At 31.7% G+C, this 27,158-nt stretch overlaps 5 protein-coding genes across 5 annotated transcripts; 2 read left to right on the forward strand and 3 right to left on the reverse strand.

The window, feature by feature from the left end:
• Positions 1 to 1,735: 1,735 nt before the first annotated feature.
• Positions 1,736 to 4,023, reverse strand: LOC130901217 (uncharacterized). Its single transcript, XM_057812424.1, has 3 exons — positions 3,673 to 4,023; positions 2,925 to 3,299; positions 1,736 to 1,990 (listed from the first exon to the last, which is right to left on the reverse strand). Exons 1-3 carry the CDS (start codon positions 3,693 to 3,695, stop codon positions 1,849 to 1,851), a joined length of 540 nt encoding a protein of 179 aa, XP_057668407.1. The 5' UTR covers positions 3,696 to 4,023; the 3' UTR covers positions 1,736 to 1,848.
• A 1,145-nt stretch (positions 4,024 to 5,168) lies between these two features.
• Positions 5,169 to 7,633, forward strand: LOC130901218 (dual specificity protein phosphatase MPK-4-like). Its single transcript, XM_057812425.1, has 3 exons — positions 5,169 to 5,360; positions 5,481 to 6,015; positions 7,210 to 7,633. The coding sequence occupies exons 2-3, from the start codon at positions 5,485 to 5,487 to the stop codon at positions 7,594 to 7,596; spliced, it is 918 nt and encodes a 305-aa protein (XP_057668408.1). The 5' UTR covers positions 5,169 to 5,360; positions 5,481 to 5,484; the 3' UTR covers positions 7,597 to 7,633.
• Positions 7,634 to 7,764: 131 nt separating this feature from the next.
• Positions 7,765 to 9,661, reverse strand: LOC130901219 (stromal cell-derived factor 2). The gene is made up of 3 exons (XM_057812426.1): positions 9,481 to 9,661; positions 9,063 to 9,425; positions 7,765 to 8,054 (listed from the first exon to the last, which is right to left on the reverse strand). The coding sequence occupies exons 1-3, from the start codon at positions 9,548 to 9,550 to the stop codon at positions 7,837 to 7,839; spliced, it is 651 nt and encodes a 216-aa protein (XP_057668409.1). The 5' UTR covers positions 9,551 to 9,661; the 3' UTR covers positions 7,765 to 7,836.
• A 302-nt stretch (positions 9,662 to 9,963) lies between these two features.
• Positions 9,964 to 10,380, forward strand: LOC130901221 (uncharacterized). The gene has a single exon (XM_057812428.1). It carries the CDS (start codon positions 10,069 to 10,071, stop codon positions 10,288 to 10,290), a length of 222 nt encoding a protein of 73 aa, XP_057668411.1. The 5' UTR covers positions 9,964 to 10,068; the 3' UTR covers positions 10,291 to 10,380.
• On the reverse strand, positions 10,294 to 27,140 carry LOC130901220 (phosphatidylinositol 4-kinase type 2-alpha). Its single transcript, XM_057812427.1, has 8 exons — positions 26,674 to 27,140; positions 26,387 to 26,505; positions 18,450 to 18,650; positions 18,263 to 18,394; positions 16,428 to 16,635; positions 16,109 to 16,344; positions 15,576 to 15,748; positions 10,294 to 13,884 (listed from the first exon to the last, which is right to left on the reverse strand). Exons 1-8 carry the CDS (start codon positions 26,882 to 26,884, stop codon positions 13,803 to 13,805), a joined length of 1,362 nt encoding a protein of 453 aa, XP_057668410.1. The 5' UTR covers positions 26,885 to 27,140; the 3' UTR covers positions 10,294 to 13,802.
• Positions 27,141 to 27,158: the final 18 nt, after the last annotated feature.

Here is a 27,158-nt window from a genome sequence, read left to right on the forward strand (position 1 = left end):
CTGCAAGGTGTGTTTTTCCCGAGGGCTCATTTTGGACTCGTTCTGCGCATCTCTTTGGGAGCGAATTCTCATTGGCTGCTTCCTAGCTGGTGCGCTATAGCACACCTTGTACATCATGATATTATCCCTTCTTATTGTGTAAAACACATTTAAAATAGGTAATAATAATAAAAAGATTAAATACTTTATAAACAGAAGTTAAAATAACATTAATTAAAGTAATAGTAAGGATAATCTTTAACTGAAATATTTTTTTATTATTTATCACACAGTGTTTGCTGTGTCATTTTTATTTTCCCTAATTTACAAACAGGAAATTTCTTCTCCAGTGATACAGTCTCTCTGTTCAAATTCATTCATTGCCGTTCCGAAAACGTCAATTAAACTCGTAAACATTTTTTCCTCAACTGCTTCACAGTCTTTTCCCTCCTCCTCGTCACTATTTTTATTAGCATTTAGAACTGAATTAGCAATTTCGCTGGGCCTTAATATATTAATTACGATACGAACGAATCAGTCCTGATTCTAGATATACCGGATTTACGATGTTCAACTGTATATAGTTATAAATTAAACATGCAAAAACATAAATATTTGTCACATTTTTAATCTTAACTCTTTCAGTCTTGGTGGTTAGTGTCACAAACATAACATATATAATCATTATAGTTTTATTTGTATCAATAGTCATGGTGGTCAGCTACTAACAACCTCATTTCTCCAAAGGTTTTAACTTAGATTATTCCCCCCTAATTTTTGTGATATTTTAGTGCTAAATGATCCTAAAATAAAACATGAATGCCCAAAACTTTCGTAACATAGAAGCTTGACTGAAAGAGTTAACGGTGATCATTATGATAAAAAATATTTCAAGTAAAACTTAAAGTACTAAGGATATATCTTCTTTTATCAAAATTATCACAATCAATTTTCTCATAATTAAATATTTAATCTCAAAAAAATACCAGGCAATATTACCAATATTGTTTTGGTCTAACACAACTATGATTAGATTGTTACCATGACACATATTTTAAATATTGATAATCACATATATTGAGATTAAAGAATTGAATTATGTATATTAGAGAGTGTGAAACAAATATTACAAATTTAATGTGCAAGCACATAGGCTTTCAGTTAGGCTATTCGTACCCCATTTGACGATGACCTTTGAGAAGCCGATCAAATGCTTGGGCTTTGATGTCATTAGTCAAGCTGTGAGGCTTGCCCAAGTGTTTGAACAATGCTTGTGTGAGGACTGGGCATTCATAGATGACGTGGTCTGTAGTTTCATTTGTCTCGTGCCAGGTGTCTGACAGACGCGAAAACAAGAAGACAAAAGTATTTAAAAAAACCAACATTCAAAAAATATATATAACAAGCAAACTTCCAAAGCGACAAAATAAGATCAACGGTGGACTCAATTTTCTGTATATAAAAGAAAAATTAATTCAAGAATTAATCTTTTTTATTTTAAATTTAGTGGGAACAACCGTTGGTGATATTCATAGTGAAAACACTTCTACTATACCAACAATCACAATTACACATATTTACATAACGAAAATATCATCTTCTGAAACTGAAAGTAAATTAATTACCATCAGTCTCTGTGGACTACAATTTCAGAGTGTAAAATAAATTTTGAGTATTTTTTCTAAATGCCAAAAACCATAGATAAGTGAAATAAGAAGGAATCAATTATTTTGATAGGTAATGATTTTTTATCTAGTTTTCTAGAATGTTTATGCCTCTATTGAATCCTTAAGTACATAAATAAAATGAATGAAAATAAAGTGATGGGAACAATCAGCACTTAGCTGTGTTAGTAGTTAAACTGTCGGTTCATCTCATCATGTATCTGGCAAGTCTGGGATCGTATCTTCTCATTGTGGTATAACCCATGTCCCGGTAGCTTTCCAATTGGGATACGAAACCTTGATTTGGAAACACACATCGTTTCATTTTCACCCTATCCAATGCTTCCCTAGAACGATATTGATCACAAATAGGATTTCAATGCACATGTAATATAATATATTTTAATTAAATTAAACACAAGTTATGCAAATTTAGATATTTAGTATTCAAGTTAGGTGAAATTGAATTTCTTGTAGTTTCTCAAGTGTTTATTCTTCTACTTTATGTCTGCAATGGTATATATCTCTTATTTTATTCTCATTTTTAGTAGCTTTCCTCCATTTCATTTTATCTCCTTCTTACCTTTGCTTTGCTTTTCTATTATCATTTAGCTTATTTCCAAGTATTTTCAATTTTTTCTCAACAATGTAGTGACACTTATAAATATAACAAAATAATTGACTGGAATAACAAATGGCATACTCGAAGGAAAATCTACATATATCAACTTTACCTATAAGATTATCCCATAGAATAAAATTGTCAAATATGTAGGACTACATCTGTATATCAAACTAAACTAGCAGGAACATTTAACAGAAACTGTTAATGACTATCTATGAGGCTGTACTATTGAAAATAATTAAGTTTGTCTGTCGAATACTAAGAAATATAGTTAACGCCCAGGCATGTCTGCATAAAAGATCTACACCGGGAACTCCATACAAAAACAGTCATTAAAGAGGTGAAGAAGAGTGCTAAAGATCATGAAGAACTAATTAATAACCACATGAACTAAGAAATGATAGAGCTTCTAGACATTGTGTGGCTTAAACGCACCAAGCCTTCTGAACTTGTGTGAAAAGTTAATTGTGCCATAAAGGCATCTCAGATTACATAATTAATTGTGCATAAACTTGATAGGAAAGAATTGGGGTTGTAACCGAAAGATCTTACTGTAGATGTGAAACCTGGGCTATGATATTATATCCAATATACATACATAATTTATGGTTGAAAAATGTGATAGAATGTTAATCATTTGATTTTACTATAATTACCTGTAAGTTATGTTGTACTTCTTCATAAGATATGCTATAACTATTGTGGCACTTCGGGATACACCCATTTGACAGTGTACTAGTACTGCTCCTTTATTTACACCTTCTCTAATAAACTCATAGGCTTCATCAAAATATGAAAGTAAATCTGATGAGCACACATCTGGAAGCTTTATATATTTCATTTGGAGATGACCTAAGGCCTGTTTAACAAGGGATGTCAATGGATAATCATTAATTGTAAGTATATGAGTTATTTTGTACTTTTTGAGAGTTTCGATGTTTTGAGCTTCTGCTACACCGCTGAGATAGAGGTTTGGCTCTATCATATCCAATTCACCAGGATACTGCTTAGTAGATTTTGAATAAAAATTACTGGAAAAAATTTTAAACTATAACCCTATTTTATCCTTCGTAATTTTCAAGAGTTCATAACAGTTAATTTTCAGAAACATTTATACTGTAAGATATCAGCAGACAAATACCAAAAAAATTGTTATAATAGTTTTGACATGGCAAAAACAATTTAATTACTATTTTTCATATCATTATCATTGAAACCTAGAAATTTTGAATTAAAAATTAGATATAGAAATAGAAAGATCAAATTACGAGTCATAACTAATTTCATTTGAAACGCTTATTGTTTAATACCTGCCAAAACATTCTATGTGCTACAGTAAATGAGTCATTGAAAATAATTATTTATTTAATCAGAAATGAAGATTTATCTAACCAAAATACTTACGAAAATCTTTCTCGTACAAACATTTTAGGAGTGTGATAGCAATTGCACTCTTACAAAATCTATATTTACATGTAAACTACTCCTCCTCATTTTTGCTATAAATAACCGAAGGTTTGTTTTGATCCAAACAGAATTGATACTGATGTGCAGTGGACCAAATCAAGTTACATAATTTTACATTTAACTTTGATTCATTATTCAATTGAGTTGGTTTAATTGATATGCTTCGCAAATTCTGATAGGTTCAATGCAGATTAACAGATAAAATACTTTTAACTCAAATTAAGTGAGTCATATCATAAATTAGAAAAAATACTTGTAAACATCGTTACCATTAATAAATGTCAAATTAAGGTTCAGTCGCAAGGTTTCCAAATGTACACTGTCGTAGCCAATCAGCGCTATACTCTATGCTACCGGAGAATAAAAGCGCGTCTAGGATAACAAATATACATTGTATCATCGATATATGAATTTGTAAATATATATTACCTTTGTCTATATAATATATTATAAATAATGACTATATTTATTTACTTAAAAAAATTATTATATTTGGTCCAACCTCAAACGTCAGCTACAGATATTGATTAATAGATGGCGTTTAGAGACAAACTTTGGTTTAAAAGTTACCGGTGGTCTTAGGATAGTTTAAACTTTAGTCTAATATAAAACTGAGACTTCTAACTCAGCTTTTTGAAATCGTTCACGTTTTTAAAATAAAACGTTAAGTAAATGTTTTTGGTTTTGCTAAAAAGATTAGAGATATTGCATAACCTTTTTTGTTCGTTTTTCTTTTTACAACTTTTGTAAAAATTTACTATAGAATTAACTAATTGTGGTAAATCGGGAAACAGAATGGCAGAGACGAAACACAGAGCTTTGTAAATCTAACGTATAGAGTATACATATTTACAGTGCACACGGTAGATATGTCATATTGACACACTGAATTAAATAGTGCCTACTTGTTAAATAATCTGTCGAAGGTGGCGCTAGAATCTCTGGTTCCCAATATCCTTCTTAACCGAATAAAATTTAAAACCATTAATATAATACTACTATATGAATAGTTTAAACGGAAAGGAATGTCCCACTAGTAAGGTGCCGACATTATACTATTTTCTCTCTCGTTCCAGAAACCTCGTTCAAGTTGCGTATGCTTGAGAATGCGCAGAACCAAGCTGGAACCTCGGAGGATAGAGATAACGTTATCTTCCTTAGTCTTCCTGAGAATATAAGAGTAGAGAAAACCATGGAGTTAATACTAAAGATAGAGAAGACGACTATAAGAGAAAGAAAGAACATCGGTGTACCACTTGAGTAAGTCTCTCGCATAGAGAAAATGTATAAAACCTCTGTCCACCTAAATCTAAAGAAGTAGTGGTGCTAGCACTCTGTTATAGTGATGTATAGAGAAAGGGCCATAGGTTAAACTTTCCGCTCTAATGTTACACCGTCTGCTTATATTTCTATGGTTTTATTAGTCATACGTCAGCAGTCAATTTATTGAACTGTATGGAAAAGGAGAAAGCTCCAAATTTAAATAAATTAAAGACGCAAAAATGTTTGGCTATGAATTAAAAAATGTAGTTTTAATAACAGGTGACGTCAGATACACACATAAATAAAAATCAGCTGTTCGTATAATTTTAGATTATAAATATATCTCACAAAGTCTTCTCAATGTAAGTTTTATTGTTGATTTCATGTATTTAATTTTATCGTGGCTGTTGGTTACAGTTGGATGTTATTTTATTAATAAATGTATTTAGTTAGGAATAATAAATTTTTTATTATTGTTTCAGATCAATGAATAGTATGGATGATAACGATTTTCATCTTGGACCTGTAAGCATTAGTATAATAGGAGAAAATTTATATTTAGGTGGTTTAGCAGCCGCAAAAAACTTGGAAGTATTGAAGAAGTACGAGATCACGCATATTTTAACAATAGATATATGCCCCTTACCTCGTAGGGTTCTAGAGCAAAAGCATCTAGTAATAAAATTTATACAGTTATCAGATCAACCCCATGAAGATATATTATCACATTTCGATGAAGCAGATCTGTTTATAAAAGAAGGCATAGAAAAAGGAGCAGTATTAGTACATTGTTATTTTGGAGTGTCAAGGAGCGCAACACTTGTAATAGCTCATATAATGAAAAAATATCAGCTCACTTATTATGAAGCATTCAAAAAAGTTAAAGATAAAAGAAAATTAGTTTGCCCTAATTTGGGTTTTGTTACGCAGTTGAAACTATATAAGGATATGGGATATAAGATAGATAAGAATAATATGAATTATAAAATACATAGATTAACTATGGCCGCTCATAAGGTAAGTGACTTGTTATATCATTTAATTCCACGAATATTAGTAAGATGATCCTACTATTTTCGTATATTACTCAATATAATCTACAACTTACTGATTTTTTTTTAAATCAGAATGATCATTAGGATGCAACTTGAAAATAACGTTTCAATTTTAAAATAAACTTAAGTGGTGCCACAAAGCCCTTAAATTACCACAAATAAATCAAGTTTATTATCATTTGTTTCCAAGCTATTTGTAGCTATCTCATCAATAAATTCATATATTGCAAAACATTACCCAAAGATTTGTAGTGCTTTGTTTTTAGATGGTATACAGCCTAATTGTTTCACCTTGGTGCCCAATATTGCGCTCAGCTCGTTTGTTTTTCCAGAATAGTTCGGTTATACTATGAAAGGTAAATCTGTAATCATCAGAATATTAGAAGCTAGTCTTAGAAAACCCTTACAATTGATAATTTGTCTATAACATGGGAATGAACTTCCTTTAAGGCACTTATTTCAATATTTTGATGGAGAGACTATGGGCCCTAGAGGATTTTCTGCTCCAATAGGCAAACAGCTTAAAAATTGCCACAAATCAATTGCAAATTATAATAAAATTGAATTTGCTAGAAATTGATTAGGAAGACTCAAATGCTGACCAGAAGTACCAGGAAGACTCAAATATCTATTTGAAATTTGCAAGCAGTATCAACCTGAGTATTGTTCAAATACTTGGCAAAAAAAACAGGAAAAATTGCTCATATTCACTGGTTAAAGACTGCGAATAAAATTTTATGTTTATATATCTCGTGTAAAATTCCTTTTTGAAATCTTGAAGTTCTTGCCATTATAGTCAAATGTGGTTCAACAGGGAAATTCTTCAAATATACTAGGTACCTCGAAAAACAGTATAGAGAAGTCAATGATCCAGTTATTTAAAGAAATGCTTGCTTTGGAGTACCTCCTCTTAATTTTGATGCATCTGAATACATAGATTGAATAATTTGGAATGAAAAATGGTTCAGACACAAGATGCCCCAGATTTCCTAGGCGGTGTGTCAAAATTGCCACTAAAGCTGAAATATCTGTATTTGTTAGGTTAAAAACTTTTCTGTTTCCATTCAAACCAGTAGTTTCTGAAGTTATTGCATCGCACCAAATAAACTCTTTTATTTATTAAAACAATATTTTTTACTGTTTAAAAATTTTGTAGGTGCGAAAAGTGAAAATCCTACCTCAAGAATTTCACTGCCTGATTCAACCGGATCCCAATCTCGAACAGTCTAAACCAGAGCCTAATGTGTATAGGTGTAAAAAATGTAGAAGAATATTAGCTAAAGAATCTAACTTAATCTTACATCAGACAAATGGGGTAACATGTAAAGAAACATATTTTATTGAACCATTAGCTTGGATGGATGTTATACAACATGTAGATGGTAAACTGATGTGTCCAAAATGTAATAGTAAATTAGGATCATTTAGTTGGGTGATGGGATGTCAGTGTCCTTGTGGTGTCCAAGTAGCTCCTGCTTTCTACCTCACTCCTTCTAAAGTGGACTTTACTAACGCTATTAAAAATATGGAAACCACCTTTTGAATTATGTATATTTATTTTAAATATATCGTAGTAAAAATCGTTGTTTTTATTTCAAAAAAAAGAGGATTGGCTGAAATCGAAAAATAAATTATTTCAAATTATATACCAGCAGGTTTTAAAACTTTTATATTGTAAAGTTATCAAATGGATATTTAAAAAAAACACTAATTCAGCCTCAGACTTTAACGAAACTATAAATAAATTAAAAAATTTACAAATTAATCTATATCAACTTTAGTTTCAAAGTTCTGTGTGCATATGTTTAGCAGTCACATCAGGGGCGTGTAAAAACACCCCTTCTACAGTTTGCCAATGGACTGGCCCCGAAGACGACCTTACTCCAACTACTTCCATCTGACCATTTATCGGCCTTCCAAAGACTTTTCCTGATACAGACAAATAAGCCTCCGTATCGACATGTTTAAACATTACACTGTCGTCTCTTCGCCAATTCTCACCTGTAAATTTAAACAAAATATAACTAACTTCAAAAGAAATATATTAATTGAAAGTAACTTTAAAAAATTATTCAACATAAATGCGAGTTTTATCAGATTACTTCGATATCCTTAGAAGACGTTATGGACATTATGATTATAGTTTCTGAAAAGACCTAATAATTCACAACTACAAAGATCCTAAAAAATGCATTGACGCCACAATTTGGAGTTGGAATTTCTGAAAATGTTGGTGATACTCATAATAAACTCACTGCTCATTGCTACCACTATACCAACACTTAATCACACTGGCAGAGTGGCTTATCTTCAGTGTCTTAGGATATATAATTGGTTCTAACCAATTATTATATTTGAAAGTATATAGAAGTTATGTTTTATACTGAATTATTTACTTTAAAAATTGTCAGTATTACAATTTTCTTCACTTCATTATACTTATCATTTATTATTTATAACAGAAATTAAAACAAATACTTGAACCCTAAGAATTTTATAATTTATTGTTACTATCTTACATACAACAATAATTTGTTTATTATTGGTATAATTATTGATGCCCTGGCACTTTTTGCACAACTTTACTTATAAAAGGTTTCACAATTTAGTTGTTATTGTGCAAGATTTGACATGCATTTTTTAATATAAACATTTATTTTTTCTTTCATTTGATTCATTTTTTTAATATGTAAAAAGTCCTGTTGAATAAATAATCTTAACTGTGGGTCTAGCGATAAATAATGAACTTTCTACTATAAATCTACTTTTAGTCTTAATCAAAGCTCATGTTATTTCAAATTTTCCTACTTCTAAATCTTTCTCTATGATTTTCTTGATAAATGTTCTGGATTTTAGGTCTGTTGATAGAAAATAATTTCAAAAAACAGGTAAAAGTTGACGTTTTGAAACGCCAATTTTATGACAAAAGAGACTTAAAATGAAGACGATTTATTGACAAAAACTCTTGTTATTTATTACTTTCAACTTAAAAAATATGCAAAAACCAACCTGAACAAATAACTATCCAATTATCACCGGTGTCTCCTTCTCCATCATCTCCATAACAACTGATTTCTTGGTTACCACTCAAGGGACTCGTAAAGTGATGTGAATGTAAATTTTTTTTGGTTTCTACGTGTTCTAACCTTATTGTAGATCCACACTTAATTGGATGTCCCCTTTCTAAAGATTTTCCACTAGCAGGTTTTACTAACCAGTGGCTGTTTATATCCTCTTGTACTTCAGTTGCTGTAACTGATTGTTGACCACTACCAGAACCATATTTCACATCGTGTGAATGAAGCCGTACTCTATAATCTGTGTTTAAAAGTTTTAGCACCGAACCGCAAGTTACGAATTTTTGGGTAGAAGCTAAAACCAGATTTTATAGATTGAAAAATCGGACAAAATTTGTTTCCTTTCTTACCATGTATATAATGAACATTATGAATTAAGTAAATAATGAAAATAAAGAAATCATATTTTATTGGTAACATTTTGTACTAATAACTGATTATAGATTTACACGTTATATTTTAAACTACTATTGTGTTAACATTACATTGGCAAATCTATCGTCCCCCTCAATCTGTCAGTGTCATCATATCGTGTCGTCTTGTCATTTGCTAACACTTAGTTAGATGAATACTAATAATGTAGTAGGCCACTTCACCTCTACCACAGAAATATACACATATCTAGAGGTGTATTTTTTTAAGTTACTGTTTTTTATCAACCTAAAGTTCAAATTGGCTTTTTACATTTCTCGTTCAAAATATATTCTATAGCTTACATGATAATATTACGAAAATGGGTCGTTCAGTCTTTGAATTTATAAGATTTAAAATGCTGAGAGGGTTTCTCGATAAGTTACAACGAAAAGGCCACTTCTTTTGATAAAGATACTACCAATATAAGGAAGTAAAAGTTACTACTTACGTAATCTCACTGAAGTAAGGTTAACGTCTACTAGTTTTCATAAAATATATTTGATAGTTTGGAAAAAACTTTCAGAATGAGTGCTGCTCCTAGTAAGGGATTAGTAGCCCTAATAAAAAGAGGTTGGAATGAAATTCCAGAAATTATGGGGAGTTCTGTTTTTGGAATCGCTGGAGTTGGATTAACGATTTATTCAGTTTACTTGTACTACCAAAAAGATGGAGATAACAGAAGATATAAAGAACAGTACACTGTATACAGACACGATGATCCAAGGGTAGATAAAATCAAACAATAGTGATAGCAAAATATCTAGTCATGTAGTAACTTTATTCTTGTTTAAATTCTTAAAATAAATACATTTTTAATAAAGAGATTTGTGTTCAAATATACATTTTAAATTATATTAAACGAGAGTATACAATATAAGGTAAATGATATGGTTCACTTCAATTTAAAGAACACCATTACATTTTCTGTTGGAGGCTTCTTCAAAGTTTTATTGTATAATGAAGTATTCAGTGATATTTTACATTATAGTGCTAGTAAATTTAAATTTCAAATAACTCTCAACTATTATCGTGGTGTCAAACAGTAATTACATTATAGTGCCAGTGAATTTAAATTCAGAATAACCCTCAACTGCAATTGTGGGATCAAAATAGACCCCACTGTACACATTTTTGGCAATGTTGGAAAAACCAAGTAATTTGGCTACACCACTATAGCTACTCTCAGTTGACTTGGTACTTGTGACATGTGCTAAAATTGTAATAGGCAATTGGAGTCAATAAGAAAATTTTTTCACAGATTTGATTTTTTATTTTACAGTAAAAAACATTTCTAGTGCTTCAATGGCCGGTACAAATGATACAATTCATGTTGGCAGTCATCTTATGACTATTGACAAAGTGGATTTCATAAATGATATAAAAACAAATAAAGAAGCTGAGACGGATAAAGAAAAAGAAAGGAAAAATAAAACATCAAGATATCGGTAGCTAGAATCTAGCCTGGAACTCAGTAGTATCGGTACGGTACAAATAAATTCAAGTGGTCTAAAAGTCAGCCCATTTGTGGAAGTGGTAGGTCACATAATATTTCAGGGTTCATCTACCTGTGATTATTAGCCCAGTACTTCTTAACAGACCACAAACTGCTTGAGGCATGGTCTCGTTTAATTACAAAAGAAATGTTGCAAACTATTTTGGAACATTTTTTCTACCAAAATAATAGAAATGAGCGTTTTGTATAGAAATACGGCCACTTAAGTTGATCATCAAAGTTTTTCTTGGATTAATGGCACTCTGGGCAAAATATGGAACTGGGAGACCAATATGTCCAAAGCTCGTTTTTTGTTAGCTTTCATGACATTACAACTAGGGAAGGACAGGAAGATGGTGTACTTAAAATCAAAGCCAGAAAAGTATGGGATTAAAATGTCTTTATGTGACGCTAAAACACATGAATTTATTTATGATCCTAATCCACATAAAATAAGTGTACCCACAACATCTGTTTTATGATTATTAGTCCCATTCTAAATACCAATTGAAATGTAACTGGTGACAACTAGTTTACATCAATAGAGCTTGTCACAGACCTGCATGAAGTAGGAACCCTTAGAATAATTAAAAAAGACATTTCTCAAGAAATTTCTTCCTAGGGGAGCATACGAAGTGTGTATTAAACTACTGTGGGGTCATAAAATACCCCAGCATAGTGTTAGTTAAAGTCTTAACAACGATAGTAGTTGAGGGGTTAAAATTATATTGACGATCTTAAAGACATGAAATATTTATTGAGTTGTAAATATTGGAAACCTAACAGAATTCATCGTCTCCATATTGTATTATCGAATTTGTCATACTTACCTTTTTTATTAATTTCTAAATTGAGAACTGAATCTTAAACTACAAGCACAACTGGAGTTGAAAATTTTATTTTATATAATTTTAATCTCATTTTGTATCATATATGTGAAGTCTTTGCCAACTATTTTATAAGCGTTTTGGTAGTGGGATTGTGGCAAAAATAAACACCAAAGTGTATTATTTCTAAAATAATTTCTAGCATTCGAATATTTAAGTACTTTGACCATAATTTCAGTCCCCGACGATGAATACATAAACATTCTAAAGGTAGGAAATATATTAGAAATAGTACACTTACCGATATTTGCAGTTTTTATTGATTTCCGGAAGGCATAAGACAATTACAAGAGAAAATCTTTACAAAATAATGAAAGTACCAATAAAACTAACGAAGCTCACGAAAATGGCGTTTGCATACATCAAAACAAAAATTAAAATAAAACAGAAAATATCAACTTTAACACAAATATAGGGCTAAAACAGAGAGATCCTCTATCTACTACGCTGTTTGGATAGTACAAAGAAGCGGAATGAAACCAGGGGAAGACTAAAAACAGAAACACAGTTGCTAGACTATGTAGATGATGAGGTAATCTTATCAAGAAGTGAAAAGACGTGCAGGGCTTTCATAGAAATGGCAATTTTATGAAAATGACCAAAACTCGAATTACACATGCAATAATTATTGGGATTCGAGCAACAGTTATGTGTATTTTGGACAATGATGATGAGGAAGAAAACATAGAAAGGAAGCAAATAGTCAGGAACAATAAACAAAATACTAATCTCCAAAAACATTTCCCAAAAAACTAACAGTACTTTATGCAAGCGAAACGTGGAGACTTAATAAAACGGAGGAAAACAAATTAGATATATGGGAGAAGAAATTACTGACGAGAAAATGAGGAGGGAAAAAGGAAGAAGATATATAGAGAAGGATAAACCAAGAAATTAGTAAATTAGTAAAATTGGCTGGGACACTTGAAAAGAATACCAGAATCAAGAACGAAAAAGAAAGTGACGATTAGAAATATGGCAGGAGCACGAAAAAAAGGAGGTTCCAAAAAGAGATGGCATGGGAGGTACAAGGAGATCTAATGGAGAGGGTAGTTCGGGGCTGGCAAAGTCGAAAAATATAATAGATGAAAAAAAATATTGCCACACTATGAGGGTCTAAGAGTCTAGGAGCCCTTTCAAATATTTTCAAATAACACCCTCTATATACCCACATGTGGTCTATATATTTTGATAGCCAAGTATACTTTAAGGGACTAGATCTTCATAATAAATTAGTATTTTTTAATATTTGATTGTTGGAAAAATAAAAATTTAACAAAGTAAATAAAGTACGGTGACTTCATTTGTTAAGTTTCACTCGTATAATTACCTCAAATCACTCAATCATAATATTATAGCAACAAATACAAAAATACAGTCCACTAAGCACTAGTACTCTTTCTTTAGTTATAATGTACAATACATTGTATATATCTGATCCTATGCACCTAAGGACACACATTCCCAACCGATAAAAATTTTCAAGACTGAATGGGTTAAAAGACAAAATAACATACAAGTGAAAAATTAATCGAAATTAATGTGTTTCAGGTGGAATCAATTAATAAATATAACTGGAAATCTACTTCCACATAATCGATTGGCATATATAGTAATTTGGTTTTTGTTGAATTTTTCTTCCATTAGTTGCTAGTTTACTTAAAAGTTAAATAATAATAAAGTTAAAATATGGGAATGTATATTTTTCAATAATAAATTTCAATTATAACATTTAAAACAAAAATGCTCTAAAGATAGATACATTTTTTTTTACATGGTGTTCTTTAAAATAAGAGCTTACCATTTCCAAATTAGTAGAGACAGTTTAAAATAGTTATCACTTATAATCAATCACTTTTTTTTTATTAAACAAAATATTTCAACACCAAGAAAAAAAAGGACTTTTATCTTGGAAGCGTTGTGTAAAATTTAAAAACCTAGAAGTATGTTGGCTTTGAGATCTGAAACAAATTACATTTTATATATTGACAACAAATTCTGCTATATCATTTTATACATTCATATTTTAATAATAAAAGAATTAAGTGAATTGTATAAAATTGTTAAAAGAAAATAAAACTGAACAAAAACATATACTGTTTTATCACATTTTATGTACTTGTCCTAAACAAATACCAATAATATAATCCCTCATTTTTATACAAGAATATTAGATTTTTTCTTCATTTATAATTTAATTATTATATTGGCATCTCAAAAACTACGTGTGAAAAGATAAGTAGGGCGAATCCATAACCTTTGATAGGTCCAATGATTTAAGGCATATTACATGAAATTTTCGAATGCTCGTTTTGCAGAAAAAATATTAATCAACTTTCCCTAATAATTTTCCTAAAATTTATATTGATACTTAGATGTTTTAATGTAATATAGAAGGGCTGCTTTTTAATAGTCATTTTTGTTCCTAAAAATAAATTGCATAATTGCAGGAAGCGGTTCTGCACTTTGTACCATTGTGCTGTTCCTTCATTCCAACTACTGCTATCCTGGCCCCCCATATCCTCATTCGCTACGATAAATAACGATGGTCGCAGCGCCGATGCTAATTGTAGTACAGTCATCACTGTATGAATGACAGTGATATAAAATTGTGTGAAATTTTCCAAAGATCTCATAGACCTCTATGAAGAAGGTATCACTACTACAAGTTTTGTTAACCAAGGGGACCCAGCAATTATGTCTACTGAACTTTCCACAAAATTCCCAGACATTTCACGATTTTCCTTGCTGAAATTGTTACCACTAAGGTATTCGAAGATATTATTTTATATGATGTTAACCAAGTAGTAACCATAACAAGTTGCTGTCACTAATAATAAAGGGTCTCTTAGAGTACACTAGCTGTTTAAGTCTCCAACCTAACAGCAAAACAGATTACAGGTGTGCCCTCATCTGTTGTGTTTATGACCCACGACAATGTAGTTCTCAAATAAATTCAATACTTAATACCTACAAAGTAATTGAGACTCTAAATAAAAATTTATTTATTCTGGATTTTCTTTAAACATTATTTAAGAGCAACAATTAACCTAACTAGAGTGAAATGATTTATTATATGCCCACAGTGACTAATAATATAGGTTATTGACATGCTGACAATAGTTAATCATTTAAAAGACTTATGGTTATAAAGATAGGGGACTAATAGGGTCATTTTTGGCCAAAGAAGTAAACTGTTTGATAAAAAGTGTGTTAATCCTACAAAAAAATTCAATTATTTGAATGTATAAGGAAATTATGGTCCAAGCTAGATATAAAATGATTAGAATCTCAATAAGCCCAACAAAGTTGTAAGTTTTCATAAATACTGTCAATTGCCCAGAAGAATAGAAATTTATATTTAATATGAACTGAAGGAGTATATTGCACTATACATTCAAAATAGATGAACAATTGAGTTTAGAATTCAACAAAAAATTGAAAAATACAAAAAATTCTAACTCAAATGAAGTTTTCTAGTGTGAAATCATTAAATCTATTTAAAAATGATCAGACTTGGCAATACTGCCTCAGTGCGATAATCATATGATACCTCAAAAGTAATTTGGAATAAGAAAACAATTTAATTCACTCAATATCAAAACGATTCTATGCAAATGTTATTGAAATCAAGTTACTGTACCATACTTACTTTTCAACAACAACAGCCGGCATTTGGACCAATTGTACAGGAGATTTGCTATCTTTTAAAGCCTGTGTTAAATTTAATATTTGGCCCCTCATAACTGACATCTGACGTTCATATAAATTCTTATCAAAGCCTTTATCTTGCTTATATAGCGTATATAAATCATCACAGAGTTCCTAAAACAAAATTTTATTTACGTATAAATCATACAGTCAATTTAAGGAGTGGTACATTTTTTAAATATAATTTTTCAACCGAAGGGAAAACTATTCTCAAAGGTAAATGTAAATCTCCACAAATGAAGACTAAATAGAACGCACAAGGTTTAAATTTATGCTGACGGCACAAACATTTCTTTTATACTTTACTAGAAATAGCCAGAAAAAAATATGAATAGATTATGACCTAAATACTAAAGGAACTATTCAGAAAAAGCTTATTTTCAAACACTTGGTCAATAAGCCAACCTGGGAAAGATTCGAAATGTTTTAAAATTTGAATCGTACCGAAAATGAATAACAACACAATTTATTTACCTGCACAAAGTTCATATGTGACAACAACGGTAACACAAGGTCTTTAGTAGCCTCACTAAACGGTACTTTAGCCTGCGGTAACCACGCCCAATGATAAGGATACGCCCGCCAGCTATCAGGATGTTTGTAAGGAAATGCCAAACCATTATCGATAGCCGCTATACTGATTTCTGGTAGCTGCACTACATTCCAGTCTGAAGTATCAGTTTGTTCAACTTGAGCATTTACAGTATTACCTAAAAAATAATTAAAAAATATAAAATGAAATCTGTTGAGTTTTAATAATACCGTAATGTATCTAGACGAATATTTTACTTACCGTTCGCAATTTTCGGTTGGTCGTATTTAATTAACCAATTGTCGTTGCCTCGATCGGTATTTCTGATTATGTAATCTAATATTACCAACCGTTCGAACTGTAACTGAAATTTTTGAGCTACTGCTGGGGGTAACGGTTCCACTTCGAATCTCCTCAACCAATAATCTGCATCCTTATAACCATCTACGAATACTTGGAATGAGCCCACCTTTGAAATAATAGAAAAAAATGAATTTACAATAAAATTTTAGTCTCATTCTTATGTTGGAGCAAACTGACTACTCTTGTAAAGGGTATACTACGATGAGTTGATATTCATATTGGAAATAATGTCTTTCTGTATAAAGGGTTTTCCGAGGATCCAGGTTCATTTAATATATTTTTTGTTTATGACTTGCCAAATAGATCACAACTTTTTTCATTGCATTTTTAAAATCTAGGATATTTGTCTCAAGTTATCGGTTATTAGATATCATTTACATATGCTTCTTTTTGTTTAACCGGCGCTACGGTCCTTTGAGAACCAGGACCTAATAAACCATCAACTGCTAATCCTTTCTGTCGTGAGCATGGTGCCTCCAATGTCGAACCCCTAGCAGGATCAGGTCCGCCTCAACGTGCCTCTGCCTCCAGGAACTCAATACATGGCTCTAAACGAGTATCGATCAGAAGGAATCCTCTCCACATATTAAGGAGATTAAAGAAAAGAAAAATAGAACAGAGAGAAGAATTTCATGTTACATTTATCGATTTGAACTATGGATTCGACTCAACAGATGAAAAAATGATATGGGAATACCTATAAAAAGAACAGAGATTAGAAAAGAAATATATGAAAACGTAAAAATAGATGGAGTTTAGGATGGAAATGGGAAAAATAGTCTTAGTCCTCTTCTAGAAAGAACGATGAACTGGAGACAATAATAGAATACATAAATCTAGAACCTAGCAATTATATTTAAGAAAATGGTGGAAAAAGTATGCATATAGATAAAAAATGATATAATTGTAGAAAAGCTCGAGCAGGAACCAATAGGAAACATAATAATTTGAATAGGTAAGAATACATAAAAAGAAGAAGTCTGATAAGAAAAATGACAGAAGCAAAAATATATAAGATAAGAAGTAAAGGTAGACCTAGGAAAACCTGGCTACAACAAGTAGCACAGGAAGGGGAAAGACAAGGGAAGATATTACAACAGATAAATAAAGTAGTAAAGGATCAGAAAGAATGGAAAAAAGGATAATTCATCATCAACTGCTTCTGGCGTTAGAACAAACGAGGTTCCTTTTAAAAAAAAACCATTTACACAATTTTCGAGATATCCGTAAACATCACCAATTTCTGAGCTTCCCATATAGCTTTTCTATGGATTTTCAAAAAATTCAGATAAATTCTGGCAACTTTTTCCCGGATTTTGTTTACTAGGGTTGCATCTGTTAAAATTTACCAAAAACATTAAACAATGAATAACTGGAATCCTTTAGACATATGATGTTGACTCTGCTCATTAGAGTATACCCTGTAATTACGAAAATTAGATTAGTGAAGAAAAGTTGAAGAAATTATCACAATGATGATATAGTATCTACGGTTGAGAATCAAGCTACAATATTATGGCCTCACATGCACTTTCGTTGTAGAAACTGAAGAAACGTGTTTAAAAATAATAATGCTTGTTACATCTTGCATAATAAGACGATGTTTCCATCATTATCTTCTGGTGGATTTTGTTCATATTACTATGGCGCAGATCCTGTACCTGTCATCTATCAAAGGATCTAGTTAACTAATAATACTTGAGTATGAACACATACAAAAAATAGAAACTCACTTTTGGAGGTAAGCCTATCCTATTAAATCTTAATCCGACATTTGGGAACTGTTCCATAATCGCACGTTTTACTCTAGCTTTTTGCCTATCTATCCTTAAATAATTGAAAGTTTCAGAAACTAATTTCACTACCTAAAATTGAACATGATTTATTAAAAATTGAGTGAAATTTTATTTTATTACTTACTCTAGTTTTCGGTACGATATTCAGACTCAATTTTATATCTACCAGTGAAGCCGCAGCTTCTGACAAATACCCCTGATTTGGTACTAGACAGGATCTTCCAAAACAGCACGGACAACATAGTTTGTGCATCCATTTCGTCCATTTTGGATTCAATCTGCCGTAGGGTTCTTCGTCTTTCGGTTTAAATACCCCTATTATTTTCTGTAACAAAATAATCATAATGAAATGTTAAGAAAATTAAAGAACACTATTTTCATAAAAAAAAAAACATTTAGAATCCATATTTATATATACAGAGTGAATTTTGTATATGAAACGCCTAAATTATCTCTGGAACAGAGTACAAGAGTCTTGTGATACGGCCGGTATAGCAGGAGAATACTACACGGAGCGATCGGAGGTTGAAAAAAACGGCCCTCGTATTCAAGGCATTAATTGCTTAGTAAACAATTTTTGTATGAGTACACACTCTTAAAGCAGATATGGTAACTATGTTCTACTTTATAAAAGGTATTTCTGAGTATATTTTCTATTTTTTAACATAATTCGCCCAATACTGGAAAGTTTTCAAATATTATTATTATTAATTACTTTTTACCCCATGTAACTCATCACTCAATAAGCCGTGGGACTAACTAAGAAAAACATATTTTTTGCCCAAAATCGATTTTATTTATCAATGTAATCTCCTTCATGAGCAATACATACAATTATTCCAACGCTTCACGATGCCGTGCTTGTAGAAGGATTTGACTTTTGCCTGAAAATAGGCTTCAGTTTTAGCAATTGATTCCTCATGTGTGCTAAACTTCTTACCGGCAAGCATTATTTGAGATCAGTGAATAACCAGTAGTCACTGGGGACGAGATCTGGACTATACAGTGGATGAGGAAGCAATTCGAAGTGTAATTCGTTCAATTTAACCATAGTTGCCATTGACTTATGAATCGGTGCATAGTCTTGGTGAAACAGTGGTTTTTTCTTCGACATATGAGGCCTTTTTTCCTTGATTTTTGCATTCAAGCGATCCATCAACTCTATGTAGTATTCGCTATTGATTGTCTCTCCCTGTTGGAGATAGTCGATGAACATTATTCCATGTGGATTCCCAAATACTGAAGCCATAATCTTTCCAGCTGACTGTTGTGCCTTTGGACGCTTCGGACGTGGTTCACCGGCTGCAGTCCACTCAGATGATGATCAAGATCCACTTTCGAATAAACTTTCTCGTGGTCAAATGTTCTTTATAATCGTAAACACACTATGTTCTGATATCTTCACGACCTCAGCTATCTCACGCAATTTCAATTTACAATTAGATACAACCAATTTGTGAACTTTTTATGTTTTCTATAGTAACCACCTCAATTGGACAACCAGAACGTTCACCATGATTGGTGTCTGTACGACCACGTTTAAATTCAGCAAACCAAAAACAAATGGTTATTTTCGATGGAGCAAAGTCCGGATAATACTTTTGAAGCAATTGCTGAGCTTGTACAGTATTTTTTTCATCAAGAAGCAATTATAAATTAACACACAAAGTTATTTTGAAAATATAATAAAAGTAGTTTCACTTAAACGGCTGTCACTTTTTTGTGCCTAATTGAAATGTCATAAAATTTCACACATAGTCTTTGGAAAGTTCGTACTTCATAAACGTCTTATGGATTTGACAATGGCAGCGCCTTCTGTGAGTCAATCACACGACTTTTCGAGTGATGTAATATTTATGTCTAGAGCTCCTATTACATTCATTTCCAAGATTATTAGGTATATTTAGATTTTGAGCAAGAGAGTTGCTTTAGAGCGAATTTTAAAAATTAATTTCATAAAAGTATTTCTTTTCATTGAAAGTTACCATGTTTTTTTAATTAAACTATTAAGTGAAATAGCAACTTGACTACATAATCCATAATCATATGCAACAAAATTTATTGGTCGTTTTTAGTTATAACTAGTTAATTATTATGCACATTCTTTGATAAATGTAATATTAATTTCACTGAGAATGATTCATTTTCATTTACGGTTTTGAAATTTGATATACACGGCTAAGTGTGACAGAAACCTTAGTAAAGACTAGAAATCAATACTGAAATTTTCTTATTTTATAAATGCAGTATTCTGTTATTTTATATTGTATTTAAAAAAAATTAATTTGTAATAAACGTTATTCAACTGAAAATTGTAGTTTAGGTACGAAGCCCTCTATGTTTTTTTGAAACTTCAAGTTAACTTAATATTTTATTCTGATACTTCAAGGAAAGTAAACTAACCCAGCAGTGCTAAATATATTAGTTGCTTTCAGTAACATTGTTCGTGGAACAAAGCGAGCACGTGATCATAGATTGTACAGATTGATTGTGGTAATTCAAGCCAGCTGATCAGAAAAGCAACAACTACACAAATTAACTTTTTAAATGCTTATTTGTCGTATAGCAAGGAAGAACAAATTCGTACTGAAGCTGGTAATCAATTCAAGACCTGGAGGTGCTAAGTATTATACTCAGTCAGTTCTTATGCATTACGAATAAAACTGTTTATTTTATATATGCAATAACTCTCGAATAAAATTGCTAATTGATAAGCAATGAAATTCCAAACAAAACGTCAAAAGGCAAAACAAATCTGAGAGCGCTCGTTTAAGATTCGGAGCAAAGAGATCTTCCTCACAGCGTTCAAAAATGTATTATAACCGAACACGAACTGAGCAGTGAGAACGAAATTAAAGGCGGGTTTCCATGGAGCAACAATACGAATTCGTGCCACTCTTCCGTACTCACTGTCGTGGCTCACGACTGGAGTGGGGACTAGTTAAGTGTCGTGGACCGTTCACACACACGATTTAGTTTTCCTTGAGTAGCCAAGCGCGATGAACGAGCTCGTAGTTGAAAGTTGTGCAATTTTGAGTTCAACCTTTAGTGCTATTTTAAGTGAAAGAAACAGTTACGTGGACAGAGAAGAAAACGGAAGAAAAGGCGTTATTGGGCGAGGAAGTGGATACCGAAAAAAAATTCGCAGGCTGAACAGTTCGATGACCATGAGCTAAGGATTAATCACCATGAAGATTTTAAAAACCTATTACGAATGTCTGAAGAACAGTTAGATTATCTCCTGGAACGTGTATCAAGACATATTTTAAAATCAAGACACCAACATGAACCCTAAAATAAAACTGCAAGTTAATCTGCGCTACTTAGCTACTGGCGTTCATATTCTCAAACCAGACGACCTTTCACTATCGGCTATCTTCTTCAATTCTTGACAGTATGAGCTTCTTAAATTTAGCTATAACCACTTTATGTCCAAATCCATTGATACCCATCGATTAGCTAATTCTTTTCGCTGCGGCCAATCTTAAATCTCTATCTTTGTGGTCTTTGCAGTTAGAACTGTACAACAATCGATCACTACCACATAAGAATCATTAGATGTACGAAGTCTGGCTATTAAATAACGAGACTGCGCGCTTAGAGGGCGCCCTAGGCGGATAGTGTAAAAAACGAGTAGTAGCGTTGGGTGTCTAGATATCTTGTCTATGCACGTCCCAAAACACGTTTCCGTGACTATTATAGTTTTTGTGCAGTATCGGTTTGGAACGAACAGGTTTTTTTCTCGTGCCAAAAAACAGGAGCAACGTATCAATCTCAAATTTCTCGTTAAATTGAAAAAAACTCCTCATGAGTGCTAAAAATTGTCGCAAAAGGCCTATAGGGTCAATTCTCTACCTCGTGTGCGTGTTTTTAAGTGGTGTAAGCGGTTTAGTGAGTGCCGAGAGAGTAAATCAAAATTTAAGGCAATGTTGATAATTTTTTTCGACATTAACGGTATCGAGATGACTGAATGGGTTCCAGAGGGTCAGACTGGCAACCAAACTTACTATTTATCCGTTTTGGCAACACTACGAGGACGAGTTCGTAAAAAACGGCCCGAGTTGTGGAAGAACAACTCGTGGATTTTGTACCAGGACAACGCACGCGCTATCTGTGAAGCAGTATTTGGCCAGTAAGCGCCCTCCAGTGCTCGAACACCCGCCGTATTCACCAGATTTGGCACCGTAAGACTTTTTTTGTTTCCGAAGATAAAATCTGCTTTGAAAGGGACCCGATTTGAGTCGATCGAAGCGGTAAAGCAAAAACGGCAGAGCTCCTAAAGGCACTCACCAAAGAAGTCTTCCAGCACTGCTTGGATCAATGGAAAAACGTATGGAAAGGTGTGTGGCGATGGGAAGGGAGTATATTGAAGGGGAGCATTCGAATGTAGAATAATTTTTCTTTAGAGAAGTTCATGCTTGTGGAATTAGTTACCAGTGCACGTCTTTTCCCAATACTACAATCTACAGAAGTTCAAGATTAATATCCAGTCACCTCCATACGATAGGCACCACTGGAACCACTCGAGTGTGTTTCATGTGCTTGCTTTTTAAATAAAAAACTCATATTTGATAAACTTGATTAAAGTTTTGTAGGCAGACAATGGAAACTCAGTTTATCACTGACATTATTATTATCACATTTTACAACACAACTGAAATATTGTTGAAATGGCCTATTGAGAAAAATTTCGAATTTGGAGGTTATGTCAGTACGTCTCGTAATTGTTATATTTACTTCATAGTGTCAGTTCGCTATTTTTTATTTTCGTGGTTTTTTTCGTGACACTTGCTGTGTATTTTGCATACGGTAGTACTTAGTGTAATTATATTTACAATTTTTTGGCAAAAAATCTTAAATAATATTGACAATAAAATAAAATTTCTTAAACATAATGAACTTATTGTTCAAAACGACGACCTCCATAAAGTGATATGATTTAATTGGAAATCGTTCTCGTCATGCCAATAGATTCAAAATAATTGTTTTTGTAGCAATATCACTTTTTACTTGTATGAGGCAAAAATATTCGTAATCAATTTTTGAAATGTTAATATCAACTAACCTTTGATATCAGACCTTGAGGGGACAAGGACACAGAATGAGTAGATATCTTATTATTATTGATTATTTTACTCACACAGTGAGTCATGACGATCGATTAAGCAATATTTTGAAAAAACCCATTGCAAAATGCCAAAATAATGAAATGATTTGGAAAATACAAATGAAATTAGATCAGTTATTTTATAATTCTCAAGCAAATGCAATAATTTCATACTTTATTTCATATCAGTCAAATTTTGTGTTTCCGTTCTATTTTTCAATGTTGATAAGTGTAATTGAATTTTTTATTATTATTTTAGCACAATTTAGACTTTTTGTATGGATCAAACAATGAACGTTTATCTAATCTTAACATATTTTGGAATTGATGGAACAAATTTCTTAACTACCAAAATATTCTAAACTTAAATTACCGCAGAAGTTTATTAAATTGTCCACTACTTATATCCTTCCTAGAAAGCAAAAAATGAAAAACTGAAGATAGACAAAGATCCAGTTGTATCAAACCATAAAAAAAGTGCAAAACTATTCAGTAAAAACATAATTTCTAAATCACCAGACCCGTCATTAATTGTGTTTGAGATTTCATTAGATTTCATTCGTGTGACAATAAAATTTGTTTTCATATTGCTGTTAACTTTTTGTTGAATTTAGATGCTTTAAAAGTTTCGGGCGTTTCAACATCTCCTCTGAGAATACAATTATCTCTTGTTCAAAAACATTCAGTAAAGTGTATGAACCTCACCAAAAACAAAGTTAAAATTATTTATATTTGCTTCCCCTTGAGATTCAATACAATTTGCGCCTTTTAATCCACTCCAAAATAAAAGCTTCATTTTTGAAGTATATGGATAAAAGCGTACAAGCTTATTATTAAAAATATTTCAAATGCAGATGTTCTTAAGGAGATTTGTAGAAGTGTATTAGTTTATTGTATAACTCGCTTCCTTAAGTTCAATTCTGCAATCTTCCATTTTCAACATAATATTTTTCGGACATTAAAGTTAATTAAATCATCGACCAGTGAGCAAAATAAAAACACATCCGTTGGCCAATCAGTTTTCTCAAATTTTACATTTCACACCGATATGCTGTCGTGCGTTACTATGTTGAAATTGTTTAACAGCACAGCAGGCCTTATAGGCTCATGGCTTGAAGTCTCTACTGCTTTTCTCCTACTCTTGTTGTTCATGGCTGCATTATGCCAGTTAGCTATCCCTAACTTCTTCCTTACATGCATCTAGTTATTTTCTACGTGGACGCCCTCTTCTTCTTTTTGCACTTACTTACTCCACTTGTAAGGCTCTCCTCGCCCACCTGTTATCTTCCATTCCTGCTATAGCCCCAACCAACGCAGTATTTTTGCACTTACTATATAATCAATCTCTGCCTGGCCATATAACCTTTTAATCTGCATTCATTCTTCTTCTCTATTAATCTTGTTCCACTCGTATCCCTCCAAAAATCTCTCTCCCATTCATTTAACCTGTTTTCCTCTTTCTTATTCATGACCCAGCATTCACTACCATATAACACTGTAGGTTGTGTAACTGTCCTGTAAATTCTTAGTTCGCCACCTTTGAGGTATCTTTGGACCTTAATATAGGTTTCCTAGAGCATCAACTGTTTTATTGCCCCTGGCCAATCTTTTGTTGGTGCCAGGGATCATAATCACTATCCTTGAGAATCACCTCTAGTAGGAAATTAAACAAAACTGTTAATAACGAATCACCCTATTTTAGTTTAGTGTCATTTTCACCAACAGTATGAATTTCTTAAGTGTTCCAAGTTTTACTAGAGCTTGGTACAGGTGTTTTCGTAATATACAATCATATGCCTGTTTAAAGTCCATATAATGTTAGTTTCAGGTTGAAATTGTTTGCAATTTCAAATTTTCAATAAGCAGTAACTGTGTGAATTATGTCATATTTTAAAGTGATCATCTGAAAAACTATTTTCACAACATCTTTGTACTATTTCACTTAAAACAACTTTTTTAAAATTTCAAGATACTCCCTATCTACAATAAGAGCCAGTTAATTTTACATTTTCAATTTTGTTTCCCCTTTAAAACATGTGTTATTGCTTCTGAAACATCCAAAAAAATTATCAGAATAAAGTTTTAACTTTTCAAAATTATCTGAATAACTTTTAATTTTCTGAGAAATTGTTTGTTTTACATAGATCTTCAATGCTTAATTTATTTGATAAAGAATGTTTATTACATTTGACATTTCGGTAAATTTTTTGACCTTCTTTGAATTTTAATCAATTATTTATAAATTAATCACCATACTCAATCCAAAAATAGATTTACACATTTATATCTTCAAAAACATAACAGTGGCACATTTGTTTCATAGATATATTTGCAAGGAATAAAAAACATGAAAATCAAGGCATATAATCTACACAGAGCTTTCTACAGAAATTAATAAACCTCAAAAACCACACATTGGATGATATACAGTATAAATGTCCATAAATTCAAGTTTAATTCTAATAGATCTGGATTACCTTGCAGAATAGCACACAAGTATATTTGAACTTCTGTTAATTCACAATAACATAACTCAATTTTTTGTACCAGACAATTTTTTGTTTCTTATATCCTTTTTTAGTTGTAATCAATGATGTATCAGAGCCTTTTGTCCTTTTAAAACATAGTTTTTCCTGAAATATCTGTTGCAACACAAAACTTGTGATTAGATCCCCAAAAATATGTTTACCCTGCTGTACTATAATTGTTGGATTGTTGGTGACGAGTATTTTCTTCATATTAAAATAGTTAAAATGCAATTAGCATAACAGAATTAAAAAACAAATTAGTTGAAATGACAAATTAAAATATAAAATAAAAAGGATGTTAAGAAGAATAATTTCAGGAATTTGAATCCAAAATTTGTATTTACCACCATATAATATTTGTTTATAATTGACAGAGCCGATATAAATTAAGTTAATTTTTTAAATTAATTAATAAAGTGTACTTACCCCAGATTGGTTTTTAACAAAGTAAGACCCACTAGAACCTTGAGATATTCTTTCAGGAAATATTCCATGATCAATAGCAATTTCAGCCTGCCACACCAAATCAGTAAATGAGGGATCGTCTGAGAATTATGATAATAAAATTCATCAAAACAATATAACTGAAAGCTTGTATATTATAATAAATTAAACCATTGATAAACAAATGTGAAATTTAATGTCAAGTAAAATCAAGTTCAATCACTTCAGAAACAATATGTCTAAAAATAAAAATACGAGATAGTGCGTACCTGGGAATTGATTGTAAGAGACATCAAGCCCTCCCAACAAAGGCTGTGATTCTCTATTTACTCCTGGGGAATCCAATGTAGGTTCGAATATTACCTCAGGAACTAATGGTACGTCTTCACTATCACTACAAACTATTGACAAGGCCCCGTGCGTTTCTCCTTCTGAACTACTTGTATTAATCAGGAAAGAAACAGTCTCACTGGCACTCATCACCCAGAAAATAAAAAAATATATTTCAACATTTAAGTGCGATATGATACAGTACACTATATATATGATATTTAATTTGATTTCTAATGTAGTTCATTTAATTGACTAGAAATTAGAGTCACTTAATTGTAAAACGAATTATTTTTTTTGTAAATTAAGAAAAAATTAAATGGAGAATAAAAACTGTGACATCATTCAATTATACACTAAATGACAATGACACTAATACAGTGACGAATGACATTTAAGCAGTACCACAAGTGAAATTTAAAAA

This window comes from Diorhabda carinulata, chromosome X (assembly GCF_026250575.1).
Source record: "Diorhabda carinulata isolate Delta chromosome X, icDioCari1.1, whole genome shotgun sequence".
In the NCBI taxonomy this organism is placed as follows: domain Eukaryota; kingdom Metazoa; phylum Arthropoda; class Insecta; order Coleoptera; family Chrysomelidae; genus Diorhabda; species Diorhabda carinulata.